At 41.6% G+C, this 13,415-nt stretch overlaps 1 protein-coding gene across 1 annotated transcript in view; it reads right to left on the minus strand.

Annotated features, from left to right (window-relative positions):
- LOC109314770 (cytochrome b-c1 complex subunit 2, mitochondrial) overlaps positions 1-13,415 on the minus strand; it is a 23,930-nt gene that overhangs the window by 7,381 nt on the left and 3,134 nt on the right. Inside the window, exons 2-11 of the mRNA XM_019542104.1 lie at positions 11,820-11,912; positions 11,543-11,692; positions 10,432-10,496; positions 9,264-9,320; positions 7,856-7,980; positions 7,361-7,458; positions 6,423-6,480; positions 6,174-6,269; positions 2,037-2,236; positions 1,707-1,796 (exon numbers count right to left, since the gene is read on the minus strand). Coding sequence (XP_019397649.1) covers positions 1,707-1,796; positions 2,037-2,236; positions 6,174-6,269; positions 6,423-6,480; positions 7,361-7,458; positions 7,856-7,980; positions 9,264-9,320; positions 10,432-10,496; positions 11,543-11,692; positions 11,820-11,912 — 1,032 coding nt within the window. The remainder of the gene's footprint in view (positions 1-1,706; positions 1,797-2,036; positions 2,237-6,173; positions 6,270-6,422; positions 6,481-7,360; positions 7,459-7,855; positions 7,981-9,263; positions 9,321-10,431; positions 10,497-11,542; positions 11,693-11,819; positions 11,913-13,415) is intronic.

Genomic DNA, 13,415 nt, shown 5'->3' on the forward strand with positions numbered 1-13,415 from the left:
AAGGGAGCTGGATAAAGAAGAGTTAGTCTGACCTAGCTTCTGCCTCTTTAAGCCAATTAGAGAGCCCTAATGCAGGAAGGAATCGTGAATATGCCAGTGCCCTTTCCATGCTGCCTCTGCAGGTATTTTTGTTTTGTATGGAGGCAACAGCACATGGCTGAGAGGCATTGCAGTAAGTTAAGCCAGCACACCAAGAGTGGTTTCAGCCAGTGCTGCTGCCATATTCAAAAGTGGGGCCTGAACTCTAAAAATATTGCGAATCACTGCTTTAAAGCAATGAGCAAATGAGGACCTGGAAGTAAAATGGAAAAGTTACACAAAAATGCAATGGGCTTAACAAAGGCTGAACATGTCCACTAGTCTGATATCTTTCTCTGATCGCTTCTTTTTTCCTTTAATACAGACCACAGGACTTCAAAGCTTTACTGAAATTCAATAAAAGATGAAGGACATTAGGAGTAAGAAAGTACCTAATAGGAAAAACAGACAAACAAACCAGCCAATGGGCTGCGTTGAAAGGGGAATTATTAGAGTGGAGAAAGGTTAACAGAGTTATTCATGGATTGATCTTAGAACTTTAATATTTTCACTAATTAACTTGGCACAAAATAGAAATGTACCAATGAGTTATACAGACAAAAAAAAAAGTGGGAGGCGCAGTCAATACCATGGAATACTGGAATAAAAGTCAGAAAGGAAGTGGATGACCTTGAAGATTAATGGAAACAAGATGAAATTTAGTATTAAAAAATGTGGTCATGCATTGAAAAAATAACAAATTCTGTTTTAATCAGGGAACTCAAGGTGGGGGTGCAAGAGAGAGAGAGACTTAAGAACTTTTTTTTTTTTAAACTAATAAAAAAAAGCTAAGGGGGAAATGGGAAAAAGAGAAGTGATTTTTTTTTTTTTAAATAAAAAACATTTAGAGGCATAAAGCAGGGACAGAGAGAAGACCAAATTTAAGCTAGAATTTTTGTCCAAAGAACAGAGAGGTACTTCAGTAAGTTAAGGCTGAAAATTAGAAGGCTACCGATCAAGCTGTGAGATTCTAGACTAGCCTTCAAAGCCAGCAGCAGTGACAACAGTCCCAACTACTTTTAAAGAAGCCTGATCAGGATAATATGATGCAACTGCCTGTGATAAGAGGGGTCTGGGAAGGACCATCTGGGCCATATTCTCTTATTCTTCCAGTCAATCATATATTGACAGCCTCATACAATAGTTATTGTACACTGAACACAACAATCCAGCATGGCCAGGGATAGAGCTTGCAGTCTACTCAAAATCCTGTATTGGCTGTATAGTAATTTCAAGTCCTTAATAATGAATGTGATCAGGACCTCCTTCTCAAAAGGGGTTTCAAATTCAGCTCTTCCAGATGATACAGCCAATGGATGGACATTTTCACGAATGTGAGAATTTTGAAACAGACATTCAAGTTATTTTGTTGCTGCAATTTCATTTTTTCAGTTGTACTTTGTTGAAGGTAAGCCCTATTCCCTGCTTCTCTTTACAGGTATAGCCATTTATTGAACACACATTTCCAAATGAAAACAAGCGTAGTTAGTGTTTTAATCTTAGTACAATTAGAATATACATTTTAAAAAAAGTGTCAGAATTAAACCTATCATTTGAAATCAGAGTTAAATGCATTAAATTCTATCAGAGGCATAAGTCAAAGTAATTTAACTGACAACTTTGAATCAGCAATTTACCTCTCTAGCTGCCGAAGCTTGAGATATGACATAAATCCCAAAGAGTCCAGTATCAGAGTAATTAACGTTAAATGATGAAGCCTGTGAAACAAAATTAACTTCAATTATTGCATTTCAATAACAAGGCAGAATAGCCCAATGCCTTCTACAGGAAAATAGTTATAGGCAGCATCCAAGACAAAGCAATTTAGAAAGGTAGATTCTACTTTTGGAATATGGCTTTCAGTCTTACAAGGAGACTTTAGCGTGCTGCACATTCCCCCCTCTCGCAATGCATTAACTTTTTAGCAATATAAGTTTGTAATACACTTTTGGACTCACATCAAATGGTAGGTTAGTTGCCTTCGCAATTGCTTGGAATAGTTTGCTGGTAATATTGCTTCCCCTTTTAATAAGAGGCCCTGGATCTAGGACATGCTGAAGGACAGTAAAGGCATTTGCTTCTTCACTCCCACGAACAGCTCCTTCTGCCACCACAGCAGCATGGACAAGGCTATTGCCGGTTTGTTCTCGGATTTCACCTGAAAATAAAAACAAAGGTATACTGAAAGTAAGCTAACTGCATATCAAACACACATTAATTGGATGCTACTGTTTATCTCCAAGGAGGAGAGGAACACATTATTTTATTGCAATAACATGGCCCAGAATATAATACCCACCTGGTTTTTGAAAGACAGCATGGAGAAAGAAAAAGATTAGAGGTGCACTGATATATTGGTCCATACAAGACTAACACTGATAAACAGAAAATTGATACTATCAGCATTTGACTTTTTTGACTGGTGTAGCTGATAAATGTCACTAATAAAATGTCCCGAACATGTGTGCAGCTGCAGCATTCATGTGGCCAGGAATGCAGCCCAGCAGCTTGGAGAGCAATGTCCAGTGGTAAGTCTGTGGGGGGCTGGCGTGAGGGATGAAAGGGGCATGGCAGGGCAGACTGAGGCACCCACAGAGAGAGGGAGTGGGGGGCTGGGGCAAGGGAAGGCACTGCCCAGCTAGGGCAGGGCAGCTGCCTGTTGCTGCGCACACCCGTGGGGGTGGCATGGGGAGCATGTGATCCTCGGATTTGCGTGCAAAGTGAGAGTGGGCCGCATTGAGCTCAGGGTGGATGGGGGTGGGGCAGGAGGTGGCACTGGGAGGGTTGGCTAAGGGGTGGGTTTTGGCAGAAAATTCCCTGTTGCCACCCTGTCACCCCCTCCCAGTACTGCCCCCGCCTGTCCTGAACACAGCTCCAGCCCATCCCCCCCCAGGAAGAGGCCAGCACAGCCCCTGGCCTTGAGCCCACAGCAAGCAGCCCAGCCTTGCCCCATGCACAAATCTAGGAGGCACATGCCCTGCCTACCCACCCTGGGGGTGCACACAGTGGCAGGGAGCTGCTCCCCCTCCCTACAAACCCCAGACGAGCCATCTATAGCTCTGTCCTGTGCCCTGCACTACCCTGGCCGAGCAGCACCTACCCCTGCTCCAGCCCCACTCCATCCCTCGCTGTGGGGGCCTCAATCTGCCTGCCGCATGCCCCTTCCCTTCCCCAATAGACTTACTGGTAGGATGCTGCTCACCAAGCTGCATATTGGCTATCAGTTTGGTATCAGCAAAATCTTACCCCTAAAAAAGATCTTGCCTCATAGTACTGTTAAGTACCATATTTCACAGTGTACAAGTCGAAGTTTGAAACCAAAATGTTTACACTTAAATTTCCACCTCGACTTATACACCATATCAATACTTCAGCTGGACCCCACCACACAGTCTGGGGACCCTGCCACCATGGAAGGAAGAACCAGGCTGCCCCTGCAGCTCAGGAACTGCTTGGTCCAGCAGCAGCTTGTCTCCCAGCTGTGGGAGAAGCAGGTAGGCTCTGCCAAAAGGTCTGGCACCCCCCAAGGAAGGGGCTGCCCTGCCCCATAGGCAGCATGGGGGGGGGGGGGGCAGCAGGGTACTCTGGTGACAGAAGGCAGTGGGGACAGCGTGGGAGGCATTGGAAGCCCAGGCAGCACTCAGCCCTGTCTGACACCCCTAGCCTCCCCACCACCTCTGCTCAACAGTCTGTGCCACCCATGGGGCAAGACAGCCCCTTCCTGAGCAGTGCCAGGCTTCCTGCAGACTGCAGGAGCCTACTGAAGGCAGAAGCAGTGAAGGGCATATTCCTGCTTTTGGCAGAGCCTGCCCCTTCCACCCCCAGGCTGGGGGCGAGCTACTAGCAGGCTGGGCAGCCCCTGAGCAGCAGGGAAGCTTGATTCTTCCCTCTGTGGCAGCAGTGCCCCCAGGGCCTGGCCAGACAGGCTGCCAGTGGGCCAGGTACTGCCTGAGCTCAGAGGCACTCGATCCAACTCTCACACGAACCCAACTGAGCTTCTAGCACCTCACATGTCCCTGCCGCCTTCTCCCACCACCAGCACACCCAGCCACCCTCCTGCCAACCCCCTGATGAGGTGGGGTTGACTTATGCACATCTATGATGAGCCTAACTTTTTTGAGTGGAAATATGGGGTTGACTTATACATGTTGACTTGTACACTGTAAAATATGTTGACAGAATATCAGCAGGGAGCCAAGCCTCCTTCTGAACCTGCTACCGAGCCCTGCTTGCCACATCATCCAGCGGGGATCCAGAAATTTGGCAGTGAGGAAGTAGTGGCAACATTTAGGAGCCATGGCTCCTAGAGCCACGGTAAGTAACACTGCCATACTCCCCTACCACCGAGTTTCTGGACCTGTGGGGATCCACATTTCTGAAGTATAATGCACACCCCAATTTCCACCAGCTGATTTTCAGAAGAGCGATTTATTTTTTATGCAATAAAATATGGTATTTCTAGCCAGCAATTAAGGTTATCCAAAAAGAAGTTACTACATTAGGATGTGAAAAATTAGAGTTAGTGTGAGGTAAGTAACCCTTTGTGGATATGCATAGCGCACATTCAAAATGCCTTTATGAGAAGTAGCTTACAACTTTAGAAGAGTATACTACTTCACATTCTGCATGCACTCAAAGTAGCTGCAAAAACTAACACGCTAGATAGTTCACTGTAAATTTACCCCCTAGCTTGCTGCTCACAAACTTCCCATATGGACAATTCCCAAGAAGCCATTAACACAGATTTATTATTTATTAGGTGTCTACAAGATTAGCTTTTGTAATAGGGAATAACAAACATCAATGCCTGGTAAGAAGGAAAACTAGTTCTCTTATTTTTATAGAATAGAAAAGGTAGAAGTCTTGTTTGCAAATTACTCACAAGCACAAAGAGAAATTCAAGTGGAGATGTTATCTGTGCCTGGTTTGAATATGGTTCTAGTTCCCTTATGGCAAAAGCTACAAAATTCAGTGAGTATCTTCCTCAAGGGAAAACACTGCACACAACACCTACTCACTCAAAAGTTATATTTTGGTTGATTTCCATCAACTTCAGTGCAGACCAATTACAAAGAAATCAGAAAAATTGGAAATAGTTTAACACTTTGTGTGTTAAATGCACTGTTTCCAGAGGTAATCAATGAATACAAGGTGTATCTATGCGTTTAATTAATGCAACAGATGCAATAAACTCTGGAGCAAAGTTTATGCCAGAGTTAACTGTTCCCAAGCACAGCATCTACAGGTCCACCCAGGACAGCAGCACTTTGAGGTTGGGGGATGAGGGGGTTCAATCCTGGCCTCTGGGTGGCAGCAGTGGACAGGTTGGCTGGGGCATGAGTGTCAGATGTGTGGAGCAGTGTAGTAGGTGGCAGGCAGGGGTCTGACCACCTGCTGCCTGGGCTGACCAGGTGCAATTGCTTCCTGCAGTTACCATTTACATGAGTATTTGATTGCAGGTTTTGATTCCTGTCAGGGACAGTATGATCTTACAGCAGAATTAATTAGTTTACTGTGCCCCAATACTGGTGCACATGTAGACAGTAACTTGAGCTAAAAAGTCAACTCCCCAGTAAAGTGCACATGTAGATTTACCCGCTGTGGATAAAAAATGCTCAGTATTAGATCAGATACAGCACTGAATAGACATAAACCAATATTTAGCCTCTGCATGAACTGCCTGACTGGGTTAGTAGGACTTCTCTAAAAGAAACACTTGCAGTATTCCCAGAAAGCCCTCTGTATTCAGCTTCTCACACTCTCAGAACACTAAAAACCTGAGGCCCGAGTTTAATTTTATGGAACAGAAAGCAAGGATGATCCTGTGATTAAGGCACTGGACTAGGGACGGGAAATTTAGGTTGAGCTCCCAGTTTTGCTACCAGCTCCCATCTGTAGACAGTTTTCTTCTTTTGCCTTCTGTTTAAATTACATAGAAATTTATTTGTAGCAGGAACTTCTGTGCAGTGACGAGCACAACATGGCAATTTCACTTGGGACTTCTTTTTTTTTTTTTTTTTTTAAATAAATTCCTTCATAGTTCCTATAGCAACATTCTGTTTGCAATTAAGAGCAATATCAAATACTGGCCTTACCTCCACGATATTGTGCCTTAGCTCGAGAAGAACCAGCTCCACCCCTGATATTTAGAAACTGCTCTCCAACCTGTTTTAGGTCAGACTGGCTTACACCTGCAACACAATATTTTCATTTCAAGATGCATGGAATTTACAGTTGCAGAATAACAACTCGAGTCAAAAATAAATGGTGCTTTAACTGTTTGACTTTCAAAGCAGAAGTTCGATTTCTTCCATATATTCACAACATGCTAAATTAATACATACCTATTCCCACAAGAGCCATCCTTGCACTTGTGAAGTTGTTCTGTACAAAGTGGTGAAGCTGCAATAATTAAGTGTTCATTTCAGAATAGTTCCACATAAATGAAATAAAGTAGCAAACATCAGATTCTGCACATAACTGTATCAATTGTTCTAATACTGCAATTTTTAGTGCATCAAATGTTGAAGCTTCTGGCAGCTATTATCTGCCATGAACAATGTTTTGCACTCTCCTCAATGACAGAAGGACCCTAACTAATGCCACACTTTATACCAGGAATTTTAATAATCATGCCATCGAATCACAGTGGAAATCTCTTATTTATGTCAAATGGGGAAGTTGGATTAAAATTTAGACTAAAAAACTGCATATGCTGTTTTAACTCCATAAGCAACTGAGAACTGAGCTAGGCAGCACTCCAGTAAGGCAATCATCCAAGGTGGGCTCAGAAGATGATCCTAATGAACTACAGTATTTATCTGATTTATACTGACCTATCTGAAAAACTTAGTGACTTACAATAAACAAACAACCTGAAATCACAGGCTAGGGCTCAATACCTGCAATGACTTTGCCAGTCTCCTGTACCCAGCAGCACAGCCCTCAAATTCTCCAAACTATGCAGCATGTTACTTTTTGTACCATACTTCTGCAGTAAAGCTTTTATAAGTTGAGTGTTTTTCTAGTAATAAATTCATGTACTACAAATATAGCCTTTCCAAATGCTTGTGAATCACAGTAGATAAGACATGTGACTTTATGACACCTTGTAACTATATTTAAATGTCAGAAATAGACTGAATAACATGTAATAAGAGCACACACATTTCCCTTTTGGGAAAATTTCTCAATAAATTCAATCTGCATTTTTTACAAGAGAAACAAAACAGAGCTTCACACCTTATTATTTATCCATTAGCTACAATTGATATATTCCTACCTGTTCGGGTGTGATTTTCCCAACTGCATAATCTGGACAATACATGGAATTTGCAAGAGCATTCCGATAAGCTGCAACATGCAAGTTTTCAAGAACACCTAAAAACAGAAGAAACAGATTATTACTCAACAGAAAAATTAACCACTTACACTGACGTGGAGGGACAGGAAGAACAAATAAAGGCACTGCCATAAAGGAGCAGAACTGTGATCCATTTGAGAACAGCCAGCCAAAGATGCTATGGAGGAAGGCACGAGACACCCTGCATTAGGGCAGGTCTGGTTATAATTCACCTCATCCCTTTCTCCCCCTCTATCTGATTCTATAGTAACATGTTACATCCATGACTGCTTTTCTCCAGCAGAAGACTAGAAAATTAACTGAAATGGTCAAATTACTTAAAGTAGAGTAAAAATCCAGTGTTTGCAGGTCACTTTTTTTTTTTTAAAGTCAATTCTTGAGAAACCAACATAAGAAATCAGGAAATGTACCTACCAACTTGCAGATTCTGAAAGGCAATTGCCTTATCAATCTTTAATTGAGGTTGGAGCGCCTTTACTTCCCAAGCTCTGAACTCAGGAGCTGTAGTAACATTAATTAGATACTCCATTACTATATCACTAAAAACACAAGGAGACAAAAGGTATAAAGGATGTATTAGATTCTTTCAAGTAAAAAAGAAAATGGTAAAATAGAGTAACAAGAACTAAGGATGCACCAATAGAGATTCTGAAGGCCGATACCAATAGTTGATTTTTAAGGAGGCATATCGGCCGATATGATCCAGTTTCCGATACAGATGTGTGTAGCTGGTAAGTCTGTTGTGGTGAAAGGAAAGCGGGGAGGGACAGGACATGGGGGGGCAGATCAACACCCCCCAGAGTGAAGGAGGGAGTGGAGCTGGGGTAGGCAATGCCCAACCGGGGTGGAGTGCAGGATGGAGCTGCAGCTCATCTGGGGGTGCAGGGTGGGGGAGCGGTTCCCACCACTGTGCACACCCTGGGAGTGCATGGGAGGGGGCGTGTCCCCAGATCTATGTGGGAAGGGGTGGGGCAGGCCGGAGGGGCTGGGCTGCACTCTGGGTGGGCAGTGGCAGCACTGAGGGGAAGGGCTATGGTGAAATTTGGGGTGGTTACAGGCCCCCCCATTGCCCCTCTCCCAGCACTGCCACCTGCCCACCCTGAGTGCAGCGCAGCCCAGTCCCCTCCCTCCCCCTGCCAGGAAGAGCCTGGGGCAGCCCCTGGCCCCAGCCTGCCCAGATCCGGGGCACACACCCCACCCTCGTGCCCTCCCAGAGTGCAAGCAGCAGCAGGAGCCACTCCTCTTCCCCACGCCCCCCTGGACAAGCTATGGCTCCGTCCTATGCCCCACCCCAGCTGGGCAGCACCTACTCCACTCCCTCCCGCACCATGGGAGGATTGATCTGCTCCCCCCACACCTGCTTCCTCACCCCTCCCCGTCCCCCACAACAGACTTACCAGCTGCAGGCAGCTCTCCAAGCTGCTGGGCTGCGCTCCTTGCTGCCTGTGTGCTGTGCTGTGGCTGGACACAGGCACAGGCATTTAATCGGCCAAATTATCGTCCGCTTCAAGCCGATTTCTGATGTAGTCAATTTTGTTTATATGGGTGCCGATCCAATATTGGACCGATGTATTGGTGCACCTCTAGCAAGAAACCAACTTTATAGTACAGACCACATGAATGCTGCAGAACAATATAATCAAGCAAAGCATCAGAATATTAGTGGCTGGCATAAGTCATTCATAAGGGCATAACGTTAAATACTAGTACTGTTACTGCTTCTTAAAAAATAAATAAATAAAAATAGAATTCTGCGATTTGTCCAGGGTATTTTGAAGAAAATATGCTGTATATTAAAATGTTGCCATATCTGGGTACTTACACATCATCGCGCAGGCAGTCAACAGAATATATCATGTTCTCTCTCGTAGAGGTCACACTGAATTGAAAGAAACATCCTTTTTAGAAGCATGTACTACAGGTGTGGGGTTTAAATATTAGTTCTTGACAGATATGAATTCCCTTGTCTAAGGAAATTCTGCAGCAGAATTTCAAGTTACTTAAAAACTTCAGTTGCAAGAATTCCATTGCTCTGAGATTATATCAATCTTTTAAGTTTTAGGCCTACTAAAAAAAGAAACCCACAACAACATCCCCCCCCCAAACAAAAAAACCGAAAAAAACCAAAAGCCCTTTCACTCCTGTAGAAATTCTGGAAAACCACTATTTGTTTTGAGACATCTGTTTACATACAAGTGCTGTTATTTCAACCGAATTCAAGTGGAAAATTAAAACTAGAAGAGGGGGGAAAAATAGCATCTAAAGGAGAAATAGGATGGAATTCGGGTAGGATAGCCCATAGAAACATTTCACTTTATCAATTTCTGTTCATGTGCAACAAAGACTTGGGGTTTTCAAATATTGGTCTTTAGGATCATATGATTTAGATCATTCAACTTAATATTATTGAACAAACATAGATACAAAATATACACCTATACAATAAAATAGTAATCTATAATAGCCCTTTGCACTTAAGTTTTAGATTGATAATTTAAATTTTCAACCATCTTATTACAAAAGAATCGAAAAAGCATGAACTCTTGTACCCTATGGCGATTCTTTTATATGTGCGACTATTAATGAATAACAGATTCTTAGTATTATGCTCATTCTATTAAGATTAATTAATAGGTTAATTTTTCTGCATACTTTAAAATGCTTGAAATGATGCAAACTCAATACTTTCTACAAATCAAGTGTGTGCCAACTATGTAAATTCAATACCTGCTGTAAGTGAAAAGCCATTTGAAATACAAATTTTGGTTATGGTCTTTAATGTTTCTTCCTATTTTTATTCCTTTAGTATTTTCCTATTATGCATTATCCATAAGTTTCATGATATCAGGCAGGTCCATCCACATAATGTAATTTTGTGGGGTATATTTTCTTTTTGCTTTAAATCACTTTCCCGTGGGGACTTTAGATACACTACCTAGTTTCCACAGTTTTCTTTACAATACAGAATATGTTTAAATAGGGTTACCAACCTCAGGCTACCTCCAACAGCTTCAATGCCACGAGTAATCTTGAAAGAAGAGGCTCCTTTAGTAGTCTATAAAAAGATGCATTTAAGTTACCAAATAAGTTAAGTTTCCATATTTCTATATTAGTTCTATTTATACATTTAAAGCAAGAGACAGATAAAAAACCCTATCAATGCTGCCATTTAGAGCAATGTTGTTGTAATTTAAATTACAAGAGGCAACTGCATCTACAATCCATATGCTAATCAAAATTATTAGGAAGTGGAATTAACATCAGTGAAACTCAAGAAACGGGAACTTAAAATGTTCTCATTAGTAAACAAAACCATGCATTTAAAAGTCTTTTGTAAATAACTTATTAGTTAATGTATTAATCTTTTAAATGATCTCATGTTGCATTTGTTTAACTTTAAGAGTTTGGAGACATCAGGGTAACACTGGTCTAGTTTATCAAACAGCCATAAAAATGAATGTGAACATTCCACTTCTAGGAAGTAATGTCATCAATTCATTTCTTTCAGATAAACAGAACAGCCAGTATCCGGGTGGATAAAAATAAACGCTTAAAAAGAGAAAAAGTCAGAATTTGTTTTATTTAAAATCGTATTTTTTATTTAATCTTTTTTTTGTTAAGATGCTTTAAAAAAACCCACAAGCCTATTTTTAATTTAAGACATGTTTAAGCTTAAAGACATCATTATGGACTAAGGATTATATCAATTATATAGTATTTGAGACAATATATTTATTCATATCACCTTATCAGAAAAGTTTTATAAGTCACAACAGGACTATATTAGGGGCCCAATCTTATGGGGTTCCCAGAGGCTCCTCTACAGATTAGCAAAGATTGAAGAAACCCACTCTACCCAGTGGGACTCACTAATTAAATCGAGGTGATTTAAATCAATTTGATTTAAATCAAATCCACCCCGGCCAGTATATGGTAACAAAACATGAGCCATGCCAACTCTGAGCTGCATCTGAACCCAGACAAAATTAAGTCTGTAAATACCAGCAATCCACCTTGCCCATGTTATTTACTCCCTAGAATGCAAATCAAGTTTTTCATCATTTTATCTTCCTTCAAAAAATTAAACTTAAAGTTACCTACCAAGTTTGATGCAAGACGGAGCAAATGTACAGTTCCCAAATTACTGGGGGTTTCATTTCTGCTGCCTGCTTTAATAAATACACCAATTCTTGAAACTGGGGAATAATTTTCCAACGAGGCAATAATTAAACCATTTGGCAATTTTGTGATCTGCATTAAAAATAAAATAAAAACTTACTATGATTTAGTGGCCTAATAAGAGTACTATTCACCACACTGCTTCTTTCTGAACCGATTCAATTCGGTGTTGAAAGATAAAATATTATTTTACACTGACCTCAAGATCCTGAGGCTGTAGATGCAACTTTGCTTGCTCTTTGGCGGCAGAAGCTTGAACTTTAGAAGCAACTTTGAGAGAGTACAGCCTCCTCTAAAAGTAAGAGCATAGAAAGCAAGATTTAAGAGAAGTGCATTTGCCCCCTCAAATTATTTACTATTACTATTTCATGGAGTACATTAAGCACTAATTCAGTACACATATCAATCACTATTTCAGAACTATATGGCAGAATAATAGCTACTGCTTTCACAACAAGAGTTTAATTTGCTCAGTCTTTGAGATTCACACTGAAGCCTAGACAGAACTGCAAAAGTGAAGAACTAGACAATTAGCTATAATTTTTAAAAAAATCCCATAAAACCACCCATAATTGATGCCATCAAGCATTATGGTGTGAAATTATACAACATATGCTGTGCGATTACTGCATTGCAATTTACTGAGCGACCAGTCACATGAAAATTAAAAAATTCTAGCTAGCGTATTGTCTAGATTCCTTGGTGCAAGCAGTTGCATTCTTAAGTGGCACCAGGAAAAAACTGACCAAACTGATCCAACATCTACTATGGACACCATCTGATTCAAGCTCAGTTGCAAATAGAAGGATGCTGGAACAAGTCTAAAGTCAGAATTGAAAGCAGAGGCGCACTGATACATCAGTTCAAATCATACTGGAACCCATAAAAGGAAAACTGACATTATCTGCAATCGGCTTTCTTGGCTGATGTGGCCAATAATGTTGCTGATAAATGCCCCATACATGTGCACAGTGAAAGTATGCACATGGCCAGGAGCACAGCTGGGAACTTGGGAAGCAGCATCGGGCTGGTAAGTCCTGTAACTGTTTTATATTAGTAAGCATGTAACTGTTTTATATTACTTCAATTTTATATTATATTTCTTTTCTTTTCTGTGTAACTGCCGTGTGGCACTCTCACATTTATGTAACCTTGAGGGCTTTGCTGTTAACCAAAGCAAGTGCCTGGTACCGCTTTTTGCTGCCTTGCAATTTTTACTGTTAGTCTAAACAAGTGCCTGGTACTATGCTTTGCTGGCAGTAGGCCTCACACCTGTACTCTATACATTTTGCTTCTTATCTAAAAAGTGTCAGTATTAAAGAAACGAAACTTGTGCAGAGAATCTGCCTAGTAACTATTATGTAAAAGAAAATTATCCTATCTCTGTATGTTTAGCTTATATCATAGTTAGTGTCATAGAGGTAGTCCAACGAACATCTATAAAAGAGGCAAAAAAGCAGGAAGCAGCAGAGACGACGACCGAAAAAACTCTGTAGGCCTGATCATCCTACAGACCGGTTCCTAGCCTCCCCGCCTGGGCATACCCCAGCGAAGACAAAGGCCTCGAAAATCCAACAACTGACAATGATTCACCGTGTTACAGTTTTGTACTCTATATCCCATTCATGAGCTGTTGACCAGTTCTGGGACTATGGAGCCGGCAGCCGCACCTAGCTTTGGACCAGTTCCACTGTTGGAGAGCAAGGGCTGGCTCTGGAACCCTGCGAACCAACAGACCCCCTTTGTACTGCATATCCCATCCATGAGCTGTTGACCAGTTCTGGGACTACGGGTC

This window comes from Crocodylus porosus, unplaced genomic scaffold, assembly GCF_001723895.1.
Source record: "Crocodylus porosus isolate Cpor-Errol unplaced genomic scaffold, CroPor_comp1, whole genome shotgun sequence".
NCBI classification, from domain to species: Eukaryota; Metazoa; Chordata; order Crocodylia; family Crocodylidae; genus Crocodylus; species Crocodylus porosus.